Source organism: Octodon degus, unplaced genomic scaffold, assembly GCF_000260255.1.
Source record: "Octodon degus isolate 3935 unplaced genomic scaffold, OctDeg1.0 scaffold00088, whole genome shotgun sequence".
Lineage (NCBI taxonomy): Eukaryota > Metazoa > Chordata > Mammalia > Rodentia > Octodontidae > Octodon > Octodon degus.
The window spans coordinates 4,186,875-4,209,887 of record NW_004524664.1 but is presented as its reverse complement, the minus strand read 5'-3'; the positions used below and the strand labels follow the sequence as shown (position 1 = coordinate 4,209,887).

Here is a 23,013-nt window from a genome sequence, read left to right as displayed (position 1 = left end):
TCTTTCTTTCTTTCTTTCTTTCTTTCTTTCTTTCTTTCTTTCTTTCTTTCTTTCTTTCTTTCTGAGATAGGGGTCCACTGTATAGTTTAGGGAGGACTTGAACTCACGATGAAGCCCAGGCTGGCTTCAAACCTGTGGCAATCCTCAAATGCTAGAATTCTAGGAGTGTGACACCACACCTGGCCTGTTATAGTTTTTGCTTAATTCTTAACCAGGAATTCCCTTTCTCCCAGTACTGAGGATTTAACCCTAGGCCCTTTCACTGAGCTATATCCCCAACCACTTTTAAAGACAGAATGTTGCTAGGTCACCCAGGCTCGTCCTGAACTTGTGATCCTCCTCTGTCAAGAAATTTTTTGGAGACAGCGTCTTGCCTAATAGCCCAGACTGGCCTCAAATTCTCAGCAACCCTCCTGTATCCCCAGTGATGGGAGAACAGGCATGCACCACCAAGAAAAATAGATATTATATTATGAAAATAGAATGGTTTTCTTTTAAAACTTGAAGCATATCAAAACATCACACTGTACTCCCAAATGTATACTGTCATGCACAATTAAAATATATATATATATTTTTTTCAGAACCGGGGATTGAACTCAGGCTCTTGCACTTGCTAGTAAACAAAAACTTTAGTGAACAAAAACTTCACTGAGCCATCTCCCTGGCCCCTTAAAATAAAATTTTAAACTCAAACGCAGAAATGGAAAAGTAAAAGTGTCTCCCCTTGCAATCTCATCCGTGAGACTATTAATACTGTTTCATTCCAGTTATATAAAACACAACATACCCAGATCTAAACAATAATTTCATAAGGCCAAATGCATTTCGGTGTGTTTATATTCCCAACTCTTGAGGAAGCTGAGACCAGAAGATGAGCTGGGCCTAAAAGTTTTAGAACAGCCTGGCTTTATGGTGAGACCCTGTCTCAAAAACAAACCAGAATAAAACAAAACACGTGGAAACAGACTGCATGTGTTTAATATACCTTTTAAATTCAACTGTATTCCACCGATATCTTCCAATATTAGTGTACAGACCTGTAATTACCCTTTTATTGGGTTTATGCTGGTCTAACATAGATGCACTATAAATTTATTTGACAAAGCCCATATTGACTAAGGAATTAGATTATTTTAAATTGTTGCACTTAGAAATCACATTGCAGTGAACACACTGATAATTTCTGACTACATTATTGGGAGAGGTCAGTTTCACTATGTAGTCCAGGCTGGCTTCGAACTCTCAATCCACCTGTCTCAGCCTCATGCAGGGTTGACAGGAATATGTCATAATGCCTGGGCTCACTTTTTTCTTTAGATAAATCCCACGAACTAGAATGCTATAGCCACAATTCTGACATGTGACACCAGACTGCCTCCAAAAAGCAATCATTTCTCCATAACCTTCAATGACCACAAATCTATCATTTTTAAAAAGTATTTGGCAATCTTTGAATTGAAAAAAATGTTTTAATGTGCCTTTGTTTTTAGTGAAGCTGAAGTTTTTTATGTGATAATTTTCTATTTCTTATCCTTTTCTATTTCTTTTTCCTTTTCCTTTTTTTCTAATGAGGTATCTGCCTTTTCTTACTAAATGCACAGGAGCAAATACTTTTCTTCAGCTTGACATCTGCCCTTTAAAACTGTGCTACTTTTTAACATAGAATATAAAATTTGTGTATTCAAACTATTCAATTTTTTTTAAGGCTAGGAAATTTCTTGTCATTTAAAAAAAATGTGCCAAAAAAAAACAACAGAGAAGAGGATCAAGAAATGTAATCACGTGTTTATTATACACATGCACCAACTCCCTACGAGGAAGGAAAACATTATGTACCAATAAAGAAAATGACAAAAAAGTGAGCCTCAACTTAATGCTCCAATTCCAGGTAAAATTTAAGTTTTAAAATTCAATACATAGGGGACATTGCTCTGTGGCACAAGTGCCTGTCTGGAAAGCACAAGGTCCCAAGTTTGATGATGATGATGATGATGATGATGATGATGATGATGATGATGAAGAACAAGAAGAAGAAGAAAGACAAGAAGAACGAGAAGGAGAAGAAGAAGAAATAAGTAAGTAGCATAAGGCAAAGAAGACAACACAGTTCTTTGCCAACAACAACAACAAAAAAATTCACCATGGTTGAACTTGTCTATTTTACTTAGGATTCTAAGTGAAAAGCAGCAACTCTAAGGTGCTAGTCTAATATCTATTTTCTTTAAAAAAATTATAAACATGTATTAAAAAGTGAAGTTTTAAAAATATATTGTTCAGTGGAGCCTTTGGAAAAGCTGTAAAGGGAAATGTTTAAAATAACGGCAATCACACAGTTCTATCTCATTCCCTTAGTAATTAAAGAATCTTTTTTTTTCTTTTTTTAATAAAGATTCTTTTTGTAGGAACCTCGCTAAATTGTAAAAATCTCCTTTATACGTCATTTGGGGCTTCTAGCTAGAACAAAAAAATGGGCCAGACTCAAAGGCAAAGAGAGCTACTCTGGCAAGGATACAAACTCTTAATCCTATCAGAAGTCAGAAATCAATATTAATCTAATTAAGACACAAAGAAACTATTATGTCCACTGTCCCTGTAAAACCTTTTATTTCAAAATCTAGTAGTACCTAGATGAGTAGTATAAAATAACATTCAGAATACAGCACAACAGTTAACCAACCAATCTCAAAGAAAACATCCCCAATGAGAACCTAACTTTCCTAGCCCCTATACCACACTGAGCCCTTGCCTTTCTCTCTCAAGGGAGGCAGGTTCTGCCAACCAACTGTGAACCTGTCCTGAGCAATGACTGGACACCTATTCTTTGTCCTTGGAAAACTTGCCTGTAATTTCCCAGTTTGACCCAAACAATCTGTTTGTAATGCAGTTTCTTGCCAGCTTTACAGTCATTACAATTCCAGCAGCCTTCTGGCGTATCTATGTTCAAACATTCCGGATGAAAGGAAGCTGGGCAGGATTCACAGCAGAGCAGTCTTCCACCTTGAAACAAACAAACAGTCTTAATAATTGAGAAATGAGGACATAGAACAAAAGTTATATTTTAAGTGCAGTGAATTTTAATTGAAATTCAGGAAAATCAAAGGGATTGAGTCATATCTAGAGTACTGGATTAAAAAAAGTGAAATATTTAACCACATTTAGACTTCAGTAGCTATAAACTTAGAGCTTTGGAGTGCTACCAAAACAGTGCTATAAAATGTGAACTACTGTATCAGTTTAGCAAGCAGCTAACAACTATTAATATACAAGCTTTAAATTATTATTATTTTTTTTTTTTGGGTACAGGGTCTTGCTACACAACTTGGACTTGCAGGGATCCTCCTGCCTCAGCTTCCCTGGTGCTGAGATTCCAGGGTGCACCACTATGCCCAGTTTTGGGGTCAGCACAGTGTACACAGCATCTGGTACCAGGGATCAAACTTGGGAGGGGCCTGGTCCTTGCACTTGCCAGGCAGGCGCTTAGGCTGCCAAGCTATCTCTCCAGTCCCCAACTGCTAACATATAACAAGATGAATGCATAAAATCTTTACACTGAGCAAAGCTTGGTGGTGCACACCTATAATCCCAGTACTTGGGAGACTGAGGCAAGAGGATTGCTTCAAGTTCGAGGTCAACCTGGGTTACACAGTGAACAGAAGGCTGGCCTGAACTACATCAGAACACTCTGCCTCAAGCAAAACAAAAACAAATAGCCAAAACAACAACAAATTTTTACATTGAATAGATTATTTTTCAAGAAAGTAAGCAATTTTCTTTTCTTATTCAGAGGTAAGAAACAAAGCAATAGTCATCTTTGTATTTTAATCCAGTACCAGTTAACCAAATCCCTTTACAACAAAATTAGCAAGAATGAAAAAAAATAAAAAGGTTGAGCTGGATTTTTGTTTTTCTCCATACAAAAGAATACAAAAATCAAAAGGAACATAGAGTCTCAAACTAGTGATTATAGTATCATTACTTTTTCAGGGAAAAAAAGACAAATAGGCTATACAGCAGTGGTTTGCATTTTCCTCTCCTGTACCATTCCTCATGAACCAACATATTGTTAAACATTGTATCAACCCCCCCTATTTTATTAGTCAAAGAAATATGTACCTGTCAATCAAAGATTCTGATCCAACAACAAGACAATTACTATACTGTATAATTAAAATCATAGTCCAATATAAAGAAACTCATTTTGCACAAATGTGATTCTGTTAAAAGTTCCAAAACAATTCAACAATTTTGAATTTACCTTTTCTGACTTAGTATCAAGAACCACTGCTTTATAGCACAAAATAATTATCAGTGAACAGTGAAGTACCATATGTAAGGGTATCTGTCCAAGTTCCCTGTCTAAACCCTCTCCTTTTAACTATACAAAATAATCTTGGGATTAATGCCAAAACAGGTGTAGCAAACAAAATAATATTTTTAATTGTAAAGAAATAACAGGTTTTTGGGGGACAAGCGGGGATGATTATAGGTATGTTTCAACAAAGTTAAGTACTCAACGTGAATATAATATAAACATTTATTTCATTTATCTTTTGTTAAATTATGTCCACACACCCACAAGTATATTTTGTTAAATTATGTCCACACACCCACAAGTATATTGAGAGTTAAAGTCTCATAAAAAAGACTAAGAGCACTCATACAACTGGATCAAATGACATGCTCTAACTTTGGGAGGGTTTGCTATCAATTTTCCAGAAAATCTTATCTTCCTATAGACTTTCAAACTAACAGATTAACATGAAAACAAAAAGAGAACAATCTATACATATCCAGTATATACGTTACTACATTACATTACTATATTTCCTCTGCTTAAAAGCTTTGACTTCAATCATCAGCATTTTTCCTTTTACTGCAGATACAAATATGGATTTAGCAGGTTCAATTCTCCAGTCCTGAGATTAGCTGCCTGAATGCTCTAAGCCTAGGTAAGGGATTCTTTTGTACATTTAAAGCAAAATGAGATTATTCATTTTTTCATTGAAAAGGAACGACCAAAGGGAGAACAGTCTTTGTAAACAGTTTTAGAGGACATGTGATTAGAAGCACTGATGTGGAAAACTCAGGTCTGTCATTTTCAATATTACTGAATGGTTCTACATTTTAAGTCTATTTCAGAGGAAATACAGAGCCAGAATCATCCGTGAAAATCATCACGATAAATATGTTAAAATATGCAGGGGTATAGAAAAATTAAAGTATGATGATTTGCCTTGGTGCTGTGCAAGAATACTATTTTAGGATGCAAGAGAACATATGGTTCAAGCTAGGCAGAGGGCTCAAAATAATTTCAATGTGTGTCAAGATTAATACTGACTGCTGAAAATAAAGCAACAATTTAACCTTTGAAGGGTCTGCTATCAACTTTTCAGAAGATCTTACCTTCCTGTAGATTTTATAAAGGTGCTAACAGGAAAATAAAACACTTCCTAAAATGCCTCAGATAGACTAACTTTATTGCATTATGGAATAAATCAGATCTATGCTCATTTTTGTTTTAGAAGCAGGTGACATCACCAATAAGATGATCAAATCACCAATTTGATTTCAAGGGAAAATAAATCAATACTTTTTGCAGTGTTTCTAATAGGTTCTAATTAATTTGTTTAGTTATACTTGAATTATGAGTTGCCACAAGGAGCAAAGAGCCATCAAACAGGCAACACAAAAAATGGAAAAAAAAAATTCAAAATAGCTAGTATATCTACATGCTACATTATGAATGAATTTTTCCTTATAGATTCTGCACCTGGCCCTCAGATGGTAATGTGAATGTATACAGAAAAAGGCCTTATCTTCCATGCTCACTGAATTTTTCTTCTGGTATAACTCCTCAAATAACCTACCTTCCTTTCCTTTCCTTTCCTTTCCTTTCCTTTCCTTTCCTTTCCTTTCCTTTCCTCTCCTCTCCTCTCCTCTCCTTCCCTTTCCCTTTCCCCTTCCCCTTCCTCCCTTCCTCTCTTCCTTCCTTCCTTCCTTCCTTCCTTCCTTCCTTCCTTCCTTCCTTCCTTTTTTTTTTTTTGAGACAGGGTGTTGCTAGTCCAGGCTAGTCTTCAACTCACTATGTAGCTCAGGCTTCAAACCTGTGGCACTCCTCCTGCCTCAGCCTCCCAAGTGCTGGAATTATAGGCATGAGCCCAATGCCCAGCTCAAATAACATTATTGTTAAGTCATTTTGCCCTCTTTACTACAAATAGGCTATGGAAAGCTAAACAGGATAAAGTTTTCTTCCACAGACAAAATTAATTCAGAAAATAGATATATATCTAGCCACACATACATTTAACTCTTAACTCTCTGTGGGTAAATTCTCCATCAGCGATTCAGCTGGGCTGCCTTCTAATACCAGTTTGGGGGATTCCTCATACCCCATTTTTCCACTAAAATTTCCTAAGGACAGGTAGTTTTCATAGGATCTTAAAACATTTAAGAAACAAAATGACAGAACATACACTAAAACCAAAGTTGTAAGTACTATATACATAGGTTTCTTTCTTTTAATAACATTTTTAATTGATGGTTATAAATTATACCATATCTATTTTATTCTAACAAGAATGATAGTTTTACTTTAGGGAAAAGAGAAAAGTACTTAAAATATATATTTTTAATATTCAACAAAATCCTAGTTTTTATACTATTTCAATAACCTAAATATATGGAAGGTGTGAAAATTTATTCAAGGAGAAAAGGAAAAATTTATAATAATGAATTATTTTAAGCCCTTTTTTTATTGTTTTGCAGCCATAGGAAAATACAGTCACAACCACCAAGGCAGAATTTACCAAAAGCAACAGATGGTGCTCAACAGCCATATACTTCCCCCTTCACTTAAAGAGAAAAAATAGGAAATGCAAAAATCAAAGCAAGGATAAACTATTTCAATTATTACCTTTCTCACATTTCTTTTTGGAAGCTGACGAAGAAGGAATCATAGGTAATTTCATCAACTCAGCACGATTTGATTCATTCAGTAGGTAGTGGGACTTATAGGCATAGGAACTGAACATGGGGTCTGAATGGTCCTGAACTATCAGCCCTATACAAAACAAACAGAAAGAGATGAGCTTCAATGAAACTACCCATGATTCCATGAGGAGAAAAATAAATCAATACCTATAATGCAGTTGTGCCTTAAAGCTGGGTGTCGGGACAAGAAAAAGAAAAATCTAACCAAAAAGCTTTCTGCAATTATTAAAGGGAGGTTGAACTACTTGATTCCTTATCCCTAACAGAAACTTCTATGCTGCAGAAGAAAATTCCAAATAACTTGAAGATGTATGTGGCATTTCACATCATATTGAAAATTTCCTAAGATAAACAAAGCTGTGTTCCTTAACATTTAGCCATACTATGAAGGCAACCCAGCAAAACAAACTGTTATTTGGTAATCTAGAAATAAGACTCATTTACATAGCACAGGCCCTAATCTCTCTACCACATATGAAACAAAACTTCAAGACAGAACTGAATCTCTTTTATCTGTCAATATCTTGAGATATACTCAAATTCTAGCTTTCTCTGCCAGGTAATGAAACCTTTCCCTACTGACACAGTAGATGACTTTAACGGAGCCATATCTTCCTGAACTTTAATGAAGTAATGTAAAGCATTTAAATTCTTTCCCTGTCACAATATAAAGCGATTACCAACTTAAAGGTTCACTGTAGTCCCTTTGATCTACCAGTACAGCTCTCCTATTTGGAGAAAAACATAAAACACTTATGGACCCCCTTTCTCCTCCTATTCCCTTTCTTTTGCTAAGTTGTTCATGATTCACTGTAAGTCACTTCTGAACCCATGACTATAGACTAAGGGAAGTGTAATCTATCTTGATTACTAGCCAGTTTATAATGATGTAGGTTTTTACAACACAAATCATAACAGCAATTTCACTGAGATATTTTTGAGTGGGAAGTTTCATTTCTAAAAGGGTTGCCATTTACTTTCTCCTGTGGGCCTTATTTTCATGTGATGCTGCCCTCCACTGATGCAAAGTCAAGGAAGGTCCCTAAACCGAATGACAGAATAAGACTTAGAATTGCTAGGGGTGGCCAGATAGCTCAGTGGACTAAAGTGCTTGCTTAGGAAGGCGCAGGGACCAGGGTTCAGTCCCCAGTGTGTTGTGCTGGCCCCAGCCCTGCCCCCAGGGTGCACTGAGAAGCAAGTGAGACTAGGCGTGGTGGCGCGCACCTGTAATCCCAGTGCTTGGGAAGCTGAAAACAGGAGAATCACTAAGAGTCCAATCTGTGTAGTGAGACCCTGAAGACACTGTACTAAGTACAGAAAAAAGAAAAATAAAAGACTTAGAATTGCTAATAACATAAGAAACTTCTAAGAAAAGTAATCTATTGTCAAAATAAATTATACATATAAATAATATATATAAATAAATTTTTATATATAAATAAAATTTTATAGAAGGAGGTGGTATAATGTAAAACAAACAAAAAAACCACATAAGCTTTGAAGTAAGAAAAATTGGAAACAACTGCAGGTTCCTTGATGTCACAGCTTAATGTGAGCTTTGGTGTGCTCATCCATATAAAATGGAGAAATAACCTCTTGGACAGTTCTTTCAAATAGTATCCAGCAGAGACTGATTTACATGTGTAAAATCAATTGCTATTATTGCTATTAAAATGAAAACTAATCTATGGCTGGGGCCTCATTTAAAATTATGATTACACAGAAAGGCACAGAATGTTAATTAGCCTATCTTATACCACCTACTACATGGGGAAATAAATAATATACCACACTGACAAAGTTCCACCTTCTCCTATTTGTGTTTCAAGTTGGCTGTGTGTGTGAGAGAGACAGAAAGAGAGAGAGAGAGATTGAGAAGAAAGAGAGAGCTGGAGAAGAAACCATCTATCTATCTATCTATCTATCTATCTAGTCTTTTTGAAACTGGATTTCGCTATGCAGTTTGGGCTGGTCTTGAATTCACGTTGTATCCCAGGCTGGCCTTGAACTTGCAGCAATCCTCTTGCCTTAGCCTTCCAAGTGCTGGGATTATAGGTGTGTACCACTACACCCAGCTATCCCTAAAATTTAAAAACTATAATATATTTTTATTTTTTATTTTTTATTTTTTTTTTTTGTGGAACTGGGTATAATATATTTTTAGATATTTTGATCTTTAAGAGAAGTTTAATAACCTTAAACATCCAATAAGCAAGAACTAAGAAAAATCATTCATGAGAAAAAAATTTTGTATGAAGAAAGAAGCAAAATAAGCCAAGTTTTCTAAAATGAAAAAATTACAGTATCTATTTTTGTATAGATATTAGGGTTAGGTCTCAGCCTGGGGCAACAGCGAGACCATCTTAAAATAATAAATAAATAAATAGGGCTGAGGATGTTGCTCAGCACTTACAAAGTTCAATCCTCAGTATTCCCCCCAAAGGTGATCTCAATACTTACAGAAGGACACACATTATTTACTTTTAAAAGACTTGATATATTGGGCAGCCCAGATAGCTCAGCGGTCTAAAGTGCCTGCTTAGGCAGGTGCAGTGACCGGGGTTTGGTCCCCAGCATGCTGTGCTGGCCCTGCCTCCAGTGCACACTGAGACAGTGACAGACTGGGTGTGGTGACATGCACCTGTAATCCCAGTGCTTGGGAGGCTAAAAATGGGAGAATCATTACGAGTCCTATCTGTGTAGTGAGACCCTGTAGACCCTGTACTAAATACAAAAAAAAAAAAAAAAAAAAAAGACGAGATAAGCCAGGCATGTTGGCATATACCTATAACCCCAACTCTCAGGAGAATAAGGCAGGAACACTGTCATGAGTTTGAGGCCAGTCTGAATTGCAGAACAAAACCTTGTCTCAGGAGAGAGAGAGAGAGAGAGAGAGAGAGAGAGAGAGAGAGAGACAGACAGAGAGACAGAGAGAAAGACAGACACAGACAGACAAAGACAGACTGACCAACCGACCGCCTGACCAACACTCAGACAAAAAGGACTTAATTTAAACCTTGTCAGATGCTGGGTGAGGCCAGCCTGTGCTACATAGTGGATTCAAGGCCAACTTGAACTACATGGGGAGACCTCACCTTTAAAAAAAATGTAAATTAAATAAAATTCCTTACATAGGCATTTAAATACAATAAATATCTCATAATACTTTTCAAATTTATAAGATACAAATATGGATTCTGTTTTTAAAACATAGGATTATTTTATATTATTATGTTATATTATTCCCAAGCTTTCAATCAAGAGATACAAGTTAAATTTAACAAAATGACTGGGAGTTTCTGTTAGTGAATCACTTCCTATCTATTCTTAAATTGAAATACCTGTTGGAAAAAGTTCTCAATTACTGAATGAAATACAACTAAAGAAAATACTGGTCAATATACTGATAGCACTGAATTTAGAATGTACCCCCCAAAATAAGTCATTATATAGTTACAAACTCAAGGTTCAAAATGTTCACTAAATTACTTTTCTTTCTTTTTTTTTTTTTTTTTTTTTTTTTTTTTCAGAACTGGGGATTGAACTCAGGCCCTTGTGCTTGCCTGGGAAGCACTTATTCCACTGAGCCATCTCCCCGGCCCACTAAATTACTTTTTAAAACATCAAAACAAAATAAAAATGTTGGCTAAATTAAATGTGCTTACACATTGCCAGTATAAGTATCTAGGAATGGTAGCAAGGATTGCAAAATGATAAGAAACTTTATGTTATCACTGCTACTCAACTCCGTCTTAAAGTCTCTAAAGCTAAGCATTCAATTGATAATTCAACAATTTTGTCCTATCATTACCTTCTTTAGGAAGGGTAGGAAGGCACTAGGGTGGCTTTCTATTTATTTTTATGTCATCATTGGCCTTTATTAATGCTTTCTGTTACTGTAACAATGTGGTGCATCCTCCATCCCCAGCCAGACCTTAGAACAAGGCACAGTGTTACTGCCTTGCTGCAGACAAAGCTGTCTACTTCAGTGCCAGCCACAGACCCAGCCTATCTCTTCTAAGCTATTTGTTGAAAACAAAAATTGCAAAAGTAAAACAACCTAAGATCTGAACTCTAGAAATATTTTTATACTACTTTTGCCAAATTAACTGTCTCTTTTTTTTTTTTTTTTTTTTTTTGGTGGAACCAGGGATTGAACTCAGGCCCTTGTGCTTGCCAGGGAAGCGCTTATTCCACTGAGCCATTTCCCCGGCCCCAATTAACTGTCTCTTGAAGCAAAAAAAGAAAAAAAAAAAAAAAACAAAACCACAAGAAAAAAGGCTTAATTCTCAGTATTATTTATAACACAACAGGCATGATTATGCCTTAGAGTCTTTCAAAATAAGTCTTTCAAATAATACTTCACAACAAGTAAGTTGAAGAAATTTAGCACTTATATTAAAGACAAAACAAGTGCTGGGAATGTATGCACAAGAACCTGCCTGGCAAGTCAAGGTGCTGAATTTGATTCCCAGTACCAACATCAAAAACCAAAAAAACAGAAGTGGTACATGGGGATATACGAGTTGGCCTCTGTAATGCTTACTAATTATTAAAAAAAAAAAAAAAAAAAAAAAAAAAACCCAAAAAACCTCCAACGTTTCATTATCATCAAACCCAGTTTGTAAAGCTGGACACCACGCCACACTTCACCAAAGACATCCTATTTTATGTGTACCACACACTTGGATTCACTGCCTGCCTGCCCTCAGGGACTGGGTATTATTCTCAGTTAATCAATGTCTTGGTGGACTTAAGAATCAACTGCTGGCAAGTAAGAAGCCTGCACTGTCGATTTTTCACTGGCCCACCACATATGATGCCCTCTTGATGCCAGAGCAAAACATGACATACAACACAAACGATCAAAAAATGAATGTGCTAGTCTTGCCTTTTATGTGAAATCTCAATCAGCTGAAAGTTTTGGATTAATGATGATGATGTGGAAAGATCTATTTCAAGTAGAGAAACTTTATAAAAGAGAATAGATTAATCTTTTAATAGAAAATTAGTAAACTGAAAAAACATTTATCTGTAATTGCAAGTTATATTTGTAAATGCAGATTTTAGTTCAGCTTATAGAAGAACAAATATTTTAACAATTTAGAGGTTTAACATTGTAAAATAACAAGGTACTAAAAATGGTGATTTCTCTCTCTCTCTCTCTCTCTCTCTCTCTCTCTCTCTCTCTCTCCATTTTGTACCAGGTATCAAACTCTGAACCATGCACATCAGCACTGGATGGGACACTGTACTAGATAGCTTGGGAAGATTAGCATCTTCTAATGCTAAAGCTCATCTTAATAGAGAAATCTGCTAAAGAAATGAAAAAGAAATAGAAAGGTTTGACACTCACCTCTGGCACAAACGAAACAAAAGCCTACATTTACAGCAGCAGCAGAATTGTTGCTCCGCTTGGAATGATCACTACAAATGAGAACGTAGGAGGATACAAATACGCTTCCTGCAGCAATACAAGCATCTGCAGAGTGATAGGCAACTGGACATCTCAAACATTTCATCATGCGTCCTGTTTGAAAAGGAGACAAAAAGCAATTTGCACACTAAGGCATCAGCTGGACATGAGATTTTGGAGTTGGGTTTTTCTTGGTTGCCATACAACACTAGTTACAGCAATAGTAAAATACTTTTTTCTTAACTAAGCTGGTTCTGTGATTCCTATACTATATGGTTCCTAAATAAAGCCTAAAACTCATTTAGAAGGATGTGTGTGGTGGTGCATGGCTGTAATCCCAGCACTTGGGAGGCTGAGATAGGAGGAGTGCTGTGAGTTTAAGCCCAGCCTGAGCTACATAGTGTCTTCAAGGCCAGCATAAACCACATAATGAGACTCTGTCTCAAAACAAGAATCATCATCATCATCAACATTTAGAGATCACACAAAGAAAACTTGCTCTAATGCTGGAGAGATAATGATATTCCCAATATAGCACCTGCCTAAGGGATTTTCCATATGTAGTTTTGAACATATAGAATTTTCTTGTCATGGTCTGAATTTGCAACTTGTTACTTAACATGTTGTCTACTGCAGTTGAACTATTAAACCTAGAGAAAAGAGAAATGATCAAAGTTGTTTATAACTACATACCTAATACATTATTTGCCATGGTACTTTACACAAAACATCACTCTGTCCTTCTTTAGCTGTGTTACCTTTACTTGCTTTGTGGATATCTTTCTCCATAGAGCAGGCAGAGCAGCAGTGCTGGGGACAGCGGAATCCCTTTGATTCAAAGATGGCAGAGGAGAATTTTCGGACACAGGCTTCATGATAAAACTTTCCACAAGCACCAACAGAACAACGTTTTACATCTTCACCAGGCACCTTACATGAAAAACATGGATGCTGCCCTGGAAGATTGGTGAGAAACAGAGAATGAATGAAATATGCAAGCATATTCCCTGCAGGGAGAAGCAGCTATAGACATCAAAGAGCTGCTCAGGAAAGAGACTCTACTATTAGATGTAAGAATTTAACATACAAGAGCCAGTTGTGGTGGGGTGCATGGCTGGAATCTCAGCACTGAGGAGGCTAAAACAGGACAATCCTATGAACTCCAGGACAGCCTGAACTATAAAGTTGAGACTCTGTCTCAAAAACAACTAATGTCTTAGTTACTTTTCTCTCATTATTGAGAGAAAGTACCTGACACCCAAAGCTAATGGAGGAAAGTTATATTTGGCACACAGTGTGTACAGGTTTCAGTCCATAACCAGATGGCTCCAAAACAGAATGGCATGGCAGACAAACACTGCAGAGAAACAGTTCATGGTAAGCAAAAGGTACCAAAGCAAGCAAGGGACCTTAGCAGATTTTTTCTGCTCTTTCATGCTCTTTCTAGGCTACTGGACATAGGGCAGGCAGGAGCTCTGCTAAGCCAACCCCATCACACTGTCCCAAGGGTCTTGCTGACTAATGACATACCCTCCACTATTGTTGCTGCTGAGACTTGGTGAACACTGAAAGCTTCATAAATGCCAAAAGGAAGAAGCAAAAGGCAGTCTCAGACCTCTGGCCCATGCAGAACAAGTCCAGGAGATAAGATCACACAAGAATTAGGAAATCATACACCTGAAATTTCTGAAATGATAGCAACTGAAGTAAAGAAACAACTCCATCAGGCTATAAAAGAAATCAGATCAGAAATAATTTCTCAGGTAAAAAAAGAAATGACAATCATGAAAGAATTGATCAGCACATCTAAAGAAGACAGATAAAAACATAGGAGAATAGAAAAATGATGGAAACATTGAATAAACAATGTAGGAAAGAATGAGATTGCATGAAATAGATTCAAACAGATATCCAGGAATTTAAGAGTTCCATTGAAAGCTGGCAAAACCGTGTGAACAAAACTGAACAAAGACTTTCAGACCTTGAAGACAGTATTGAAGCTAGGAATCACAAAAGGAAATATCTCTTAAAATTAACAAGGAACCAGGAAATAATTCAACAGGTACAAGATGATGACAAGAAAAACATTATAAAAATGACAGGTGTCAATGAAACAGCAGGACATAAAAAGACTATTTGCAGAAGTAGCAGCAGCAGGAAATTTCCTAAGCATGGGAAAAGAATCTGACATACAGCGAAGTGAGGCATACAGAACTCCAATTAGCCATAGTCAAAATAAATCTAGACCCAGACACATAATAATCAAGATCTCAAAAATTCAGCAGAACGGAATATTAAAAGCTGTTAGAGAAAAAAACAAAAACAAAAACCAGATGGAAAGCCCATTAGAATCACGGCAGATTCCTCAACACAAACCATCGAGTCAAAAACAACCTGGAGTGAAGTATTTCAGGTTCTGAAAGAAAACAACTTCCAACCCAGAGTGATGTACCTTGAAAAATTAGCTATCAAATTTAATCCAGAGATAAGATGGCATGACAAAGAACAACTGAAGAAATTCATGACTACCAAACCAACCATACGAAGAGTACTGACAGATAATCTAGAGACAAAAATGACCACAACTTGAAGAACAACAATAGAAAAGAACCACCAAGCAGAGCAAGCAATTAAACACAGGGAAAAAGTAGAGGACCTACAGCAGGAAAATAACATGACAAAGATAAACCAATACATATTAACTATGATTATCAATGTAAATGACCTCAACTCACCAAACGAAATCAGACTGGCAGAACGGAAAACTTTCAGCAACATGCTATATACAAGAAACTCATTTAGGGCTAGGGAGATGGTTCAGTGGAATAAACGCTTCCTTGGCAAGCGCAAGGGACTGAGTTCAATCCCCGGTTCAGCAAAAAAAAAAAAAAAAGAAAGAAACTCATTTAATTCAAAGGGAAATTCACAGGCTGAAAGTAAAAGGATGGAAAACAATATTCCATGCAGAAGAACTCAGAAAAAAGCAGGGGTAGCTATTCTGTTCACAGGCAATGTAAACTTAAGCATTAGCAAAAGAGATAAAGAAGGTTACTACATACTTGTTAGGGGAAAATGAGAGGAAGAGAAAACAGTCATAAATACATATGCACCCAGTGTAGGAGCACCCCAGTACACAAGACTAATTTTGACATAAAAAGTCAAATGAACAATAACACAATTGCAATGGGGACTTTAATACCCCATTTCACAAGAAGATAAATCAACTAGGCAAAAAATCAGCAAGGAAATAATAGAACTAAGCCAAATTTGTGAAGAAATGGACTCAGTAGACCTTTACAGAGTATTTCACACAACGTAAGAATACATATTCTTCTCAGTTGCATATAGGATGTTAATCCATATACTAACACACAGCATACTTAAGTAAATGCAAAAGAACTGAAATTACTCCATGCAGATTATGTGATCATAGTGCAAAGGAACTGGAAATTATTGACAAAAGAAACTGCAAAAATTCCATAAGCACATGGAAATTAAAAAACAGCCTCCTGAACAATCAGTGGGACACAGATGAAATTAAAGAAAACATTAAACATATTTACAAGCCAAAGCACAGATACAGAGGGATTTTTTTTTTTTTTAATTTTTAAAATTTTTTTTGACTGGCTAAGGCTTCCATAAGGGTGGGTCTGGTAAGGCACGTGGAGCTGGGAATCAAACTGCGGTATCCTGTTCCTGACTGTGTTTGCATGAGCAGGCACTTAAACAGCGGAGCTAACTGGCAGGCAAAAAAAAAAAAAAAAAAAAGTACAGATACAACTTACCAGAACCTGTGGGATGCAAAAAAAAAGCAGTCTTAAGAGGGAAATTTAGTGGTAAATTCTCATATCAAGAAAACAGAACAAGCCCAAATAAACAACCTTATGCTGACCTCAAGCTCCTAGAAAAAAAAAGAGCAAGTCAAGTCCAAAGCCCAAAGGCAGGAAATTATAAAGATCAGAGCAGATTTGTATGCAATGAAGACAAAGAAAACAATATGAAGAATTAATGAATCAAGGAGTTAGTTCTTTGTGGTGGTTTTTTTTTTTTTTTTTTTTTTTGGTGGTACTGGGGATTGAACTCAGGACCCTGCACTTGTCAGGGAAGCACTTATTCTACTATCTCCCCGGCCCCTAGTTCTTTGGAAGAATAAATAAAATTGATAAACCCACAGCCACCTGATTTAAAAAAAAAAAAAAAGACAGAAAAAATTCAAATTCATACAATAAGGAACGAAATAGGCAAATTCACTACAGATCCTACAGAAAATTCAGATCATCAATACCCAATTCCAAAGTCTTGACTCTCACAGGATGAAAAACACAGAAGAAATGTACAGATTCCTACATACATATGAATTACCAAAGCTGAATGAAAAAGGTATAGAAAGTCTGAATAATCCGTTATCAGTAAATAAAATCGCAAATGTAATAAAAAAAAAAAACCTACCAACAACAACAAAAACTCCAGGTCCTGGTGTATTCACAGCTGACTTCTACAAAAAATTTAAAGAAGATTTAATGCTAACTCTTCTCAACCTCTTCAATAAAACTGAAACAGAAACAATTCTCCCAAACTCATCCCTGGAGGCAAGTATTACTCTGATATCAAAACAGGGGAAAGACCTAACCAAAAAAGAGAACTATAGGCCTATCTCCCAATGAACATAGATGCAAAGATCCTCAATAAAATACTAGTAAACAGAATGCAGCAAATCATCAAGAAGTGTATATATCACGACCAAATGGGACTCATCCCAGGAATGTAGGGATGGTTCAAAATACACAAATATATAAATATAATATACCACCTCAAGTCAAAGACAAAAAAAAATCACATGATCATTTCAATAGATGCAGAAAAAGCTTTTGACAAAGTCTAACTCTTATTCATGATAAAAACCCTACAGAAAATCAAAATAGATGGTCTTTACCTCAACCTGATAAAAGCTATCTATCACAAATCAACAGCCAATACCATATTAAATGGAAAAAATTGAAAGCTTTCTCTTTAAAATCAGGAACAAGATAGAGATATCTGTTACCACTCCTATTCAACATAGTTCTGGAAACATTAACTAGAGCAATTAGATAAGAGAGAGAAATAAAAGGAATAATTACTGGAAAGGAAGAAGTGAAATTATCATTACTTGCAGGTGAAATAATATTCTACATAGAAGACCCCAAAACTAACCAAGAGATGTGTAGATTTAATAACCAAATTGAGTAGTGTAGCAAGATACAAAGACGACACTCAAAAATCAATAGCATTTTTGTACACAACGAACACACTGAGAGAGAAATCACGTAAACCATAACTTTCACAATAACATCCCCCCAAAATGAAATACCTAGGAATCAATCTCACAAATAAAGTAAAAGATTTATACAGTGAAAATTACAGTACTGTGAGAAAATAGGGGGGGGGCCGGGGAGATGGCTCAGTGGAATAAGCACTTCTCTGGCAAGTGCAAGGGCCTGAGTTCAATCCCCGGTTCCGCAAAAAAAAAAAGAAAGAAAGAAAGAAAGAAAGAAAGAAGAAAAGAAGGAAGTGATAGATCAAAGAGGATGTCAGAAAATGGAAGAATATTCTTTGCTCCTGGACAGAAAGAAGCCACATTGTGAAAATAGCCATATTCCCAAAATTGTTATACAGTATGATTTAAAGCAACCCTGATTAAAATACCATTAGTATACTTTAGAGATCTAGAGAAAACATTCCTAGAATTTGAACCAGAAGAGACAGAACAGCAAAAGTAACCTTGGACAACAAAGGAAAGGCAGGAAGCACTACAATTCTGACCTGAAATTATACTACAAAGCTACTGTGATAAAATCTGGCAAAAAACAGACCTGAGAATCAATGGAACAGATTAGAAGATACAGACACAACTACAAACACAGTTATTTTATTGTTTGACAAAAGGGTCAATCATGTTCACTGGAAGAAAGATTGCCTCTTTAATAAATGGTGCTAGAAAAACTAGCATTTCACATGCCAAAGACTAAAACTAGACCCATGGCTATCATCATGGACTAGAGTGAAAATAAATCAAAGATTTAAATATTATCTCCGGGCCTGCTGTGCTGACCCTGCCCCCAGGACACACTGAGACAGCAACTGCGACTGGGCATGGGGTCCGCCGCCTGTAATCCCAGCTCTTGGGAGGCTGTAAACAAGTGGATCACTATGAGTTTGATCTAGTAGTGAGACCCTGAACACCCTGCAGACCCTTCCCTAAAATTAAAAAAAAAAAAAAATTAAATATTAAAACAGAAACACTAAATCCTCTACAGGAGAAAGTAGGAAGAAATCTTGAAGACACAGGAGTAGGTAGAGTTCTTAAACAAAAAGCAAACTGCAAGGGAAATCCTTCAAAGAATTAACAACTGGCATCTCATCTTTTTGAAAAGCTTCTGCACATCAAAATAAATTACCAACAGAGGAAAAAAAAAAAAGCCACAAACTGAGAAAAAAAAATTTAACTGACTGTCCCTCAGACAAAAAACTTCTACCTAGAACATATGTAGAATTGAGAAAAGTTGCGCCTCCTTAGGCAAGCGCAGGGACCAGGGGTCAACCCCTGGTATGCATGCCACTCTGGCCATGCCCCTGGGATGCACTGAGCTGGACTGAGTTCGGGAACAGTGGCACACACCTGTAATCTCAGGGCTGGGGAGGCTGAAAACAGGAGGATCACTACGAATCAGAGGTGTATAGTGAGACCCTGTAACAAATACATAAATTTAAGAAAAAGAAAAAAAAAAAAAAAGTCATCCAATAACAAACGCTGGACGGGTTGTGGGGGAAAAGGAATCCCCTGTTGGTGGGAGTATAGACTGGTACAACCACTATGGAAATCAGTGTGAAGATTCCTCAAAAAGATAAAATTGGAGGTCTCATTCAACCCAACTGTTCTCCTCCTGGGTGTTTTTCCAAAAGAACTAAAAACATTATATGACAGTGATATGTATGTACCCATGTTTATAGCAGTGTAATCTGTCATAGCTAAATTTTGGAAACAACCTAAATGCCCATCAACTGAGGAGTGGATAAAAAAGATGTGGCATTTTAAACAATGGAGTATTCCTTAGCTATAACAAATACATAAACTCGAGATTTTAATAGGTAAATGGATGCAACTAGAGACCTTACTCATAAGTGAAATAAATCAGACCTGCATGTGCAAATATATTGTCTTGCTAGTGCAAGCACTTGAAAGAGTAAATAAAATCTGAAAGGTACAATATACTGTGAAAGGGAAAGAATATGTTCAAAGGGAAGGAAGAACTGGGATAAGGAAAAGGATGAAAGAAAAAAAGGAAAAAGGATATATTTATTACATATACAGGGTAGCATGGATAATTATACCGCTGATTTCTGCTGGTCTACTGAAAGGAGCAGTTAACTGCTTAGATTTATTTTCTTTTTTTAAATTTCTCATAACTTTTTTTAAAAGCCAATTTTGCATGCTTACATCAGTAAACAACTAATTTGAAGAAAACATTATGCAATATAACAACTATTGTTGAATTCCTATTATTTTGTTTAGTGAAATTCTATATCCTTTCTAATTTCTTTTACTACTTTTAATTTTCTTTATTATACATATATAAATTTTAAAATTATTTTGTAAATTTTTCAACATACATAAGTCAATAAATGTAATTTATCATCTAAACAGAAGTAAGGTCAAAAATCATCTATCATGTCAGTAGATACTGAAAAGGTTTTCAACAAAATCCAACACCTCATGAAAAACCCTGAGGAAAACAGATATTGAAGGACCACACCTGAAACAGAAAAGCTATATATGACAAAATAATAGCCAGCATCATACTAAATGGGGAAAACCTAGAAATGTTGCTCCTAAAATCAGACACAAGACAAGGGTGTCTATTCCCACCTCTTCTATTCAACATAGTACTTGAAACATCAGCCAGAGCAATTAGACAAGAAAAAGAAAAAGAAAAAGAAACCTATAGGAGAGGAAGAACTCAAATTATCATTATTTGCAGATAACATGATACTCTAATAGAAAACCCAAAGAACTCCACCAAAAAAATTTATAATAGACAAGAAACCTTAACAACATAACAGGATGCTGAGATAGAAAAATAAATCATCCTGGACACCATACCCCCAACCCCAAGCCTTGCTCATCACATAATGCTACATTCTTATTTTGTTGTATCTTTTAATCACAAGATTACAGCAGTTTCTGTCCCTTACTGCATCTCCCTCCTTTCTTTTCCATACCAGTTACCCTTTGGTATAACCACTCTTTGGTGTAATAACATCAAGCAGCTTCACAGTCCTCACTGTCTCACTCCCTAGTCTGCAAAAGCCATCCAGATGTACAAGCTGGTCATCCTTAAGTAACTGCCTTTGTCTTGCCACCATCACCCCTCCACCCAGCTCTACATAGCTCCTTTCCTAACCCAGACTCGGGAATCAGAGTTGGGAGTGCTTAACTCCTCTGAGCCAGCCAACTTAATAAAGCTTATATCTCTCCACTTTTCTGGAGTACTACTCATGTTTTCTGAACCACTGGTGAAATCCAAAATTGTGATAATATAGGATCAACACACAAAAAACATGAGCTTTTGTGTACATCAATCAACAGTATGAAAAAATAAATAAATAAATAAATAAATAAATAAAAGGGGGCCAGGGAGATGGCTCAGTGGAATAAGCCCTTGTTGGCAAGTGCAAAGGTCTGAGTTGCAAGCCCCAGTTCCACCAAAAAAAAAAAAAAAAAAAAAAAAAAAAAAAACAGTATGAGAAGAAAATTATGAGAACAGTATTCACAGTAGCTTAAAAAAATGAAATATCTAGGAATTAACCTAACCAAGGAAGTGAAAGACCTCTACGAAGGAAGTTACAGTACTCTGAAAACAGAGATTGAGAAAATGGAAAGATGGTCAGGCATAGCAGTGCCTGCCTATAATCCCAATACTCAGGAGGATAAGACAAGAAGATAGTTCTTAAATTCAAGGTTAATCTAGTCTATAGAGAGATTTCAAAGCCAGCCTGACCCTTATAGAAAATCCTTGTCTCAAAAAGACCAAAAAAAAAAAAAAAAAAAAAACTGTCCACTGTTTCTGAACGGGTAGTATCAGTATTGTCAAAATGGTCACACTCTCAAAATATTATATAGATTCAATGCAGTTGCAATCAAAATAGTAAGAGCATACTTTACTTTACAGATCTAAAAAAGAAAAAAAAATTACTAAAACTGAAACAGAGCCAGAAGAGGCTCAAGATAGTAAAAGCAATTTTGGGCAACAAGAACAAAACAAGAGGGGCCAGGGAGATAGCTCAGTAGAATAAGTGCTTGCCTGGCAATCGCAAGGGCCTGAGTTTAATCCCCAGTCCCGCAAAAAGAGAGAGAGAGAGAGAGAGCGCAATACCAGACTTCAAACTGTACTACAAAGCAATAGTGATGAAAATAGCATAGTACTGGAACAAAAACAAATATATGAGTCAATCAAATGGAACTGAGGATACAGAAACTTCCTCAGACACATTCAGCTATTTGATCTCTGACAAAGAGGCCAAAAAAAAATATGTTGGAAGAAAGATGGTCTATTCAACAAGTGATGCTGGGAAAACGGGGGTTATGTGAGTGCAGAAGATTGAAAGTGGACCCTTATTTCTCAACATACAGTAAATTAAAACCAAAATAGATCTAAGATCTAACCATTAAAACAGAAAGATTAAACCTACTGGAATATAAAATAGGTAAAACACTTAAGGACATAGGTGTAGGACAGGATTTTCTAAATAGAACCTCAATTGCACAAGAAATAACATCAAGAATCAACAAATGAAATTATATCAGACTAAAAGCTTTTGTAGGCTGGGGAGATAGCTCAGCGGTCTAAGCGCCTGCTTGGCAAGCTCAAGTACCCGGATTTGATCCCTGGTAGTACAGGCCATGCTGGCCCCAGAAACCTGGGTATGCTGTGCCAGCCACTGAAACCACACTGTGCTGGCCTCTGAAACTGGGAATAGTGGCACACCCCTGTAATCCCAGCACTAGGGAGGCTGAGATAGGAGAATCACTACAAGTCTGAGCTGTGTAGTGAGTCCCTGTGTCAAGTAAGCAAATAAATAAGTGATTTAAAAAATTGTTAAAGGTTCTATACATCAAAACAATCAGTAGAATGAAGAGACAATCAATCTATAGAAAAGGGAAAAATCTTTGTCAGCTACTCCTCAGACAGAGAACTAATATTTAGAATATACAAAGAGCTCAAAAAACTTAAACCATCTAAAATTAAAGATCCAATTAAAAAACGGGCAATAAAAATAGTTCACAAACAAAGAAATACAATGAGCCAATAAATATATGAAAAAATGCTCAATATCTCTAGTCATTAGAGAAAAGTAAATTAATATAATGCTAAGATTCCATTTAACTCAACAAAGAATGGCATCATTAAGAAATCAGAAAATAACAAATGCTGGCAAGGGTGTGCTGAAAAAGGAACCCTTTCTCATTGTTGGTGGGAATGTAAACTAGAACAATCAACAAGGAAATGAAAGCTTCTTAAAGAACTGAAATTAGAAATTTCATAGGACCTACCAATTACCCTGCG

The 23,013-nt window shown here is 36.2% G+C and overlaps 1 protein-coding gene across 4 annotated transcripts in view; it reads right to left on the bottom strand.

Annotated features, from left to right (window-relative positions):
- Positions 1 to 23,013, bottom strand: part of Nsd3 (nuclear receptor binding SET domain protein 3) — a 136,207-nt gene that overhangs the window by 18,745 nt on the left and 94,449 nt on the right. For 3 of the 4 annotated variants that reach the window (XM_004637246.3, XM_004637248.2, XM_023721965.1), the window contains exons 13-16: positions 13,168 to 13,365; positions 12,350 to 12,523; positions 6,917 to 7,063; positions 2,844 to 3,000 (exon numbers count right to left, since the gene is read on the bottom strand). In XM_004637246.3, the coding sequence (XP_004637303.1) occupies positions 2,844 to 3,000; positions 6,917 to 7,063; positions 12,350 to 12,523; positions 13,168 to 13,365 (676 nt within the window). The remainder of the gene's footprint in view (positions 1 to 2,843; positions 3,001 to 6,916; positions 7,064 to 12,349; positions 12,524 to 13,167; positions 13,366 to 23,013) is intronic. The other variant, XM_004637249.3, reaches the window with a different exon arrangement.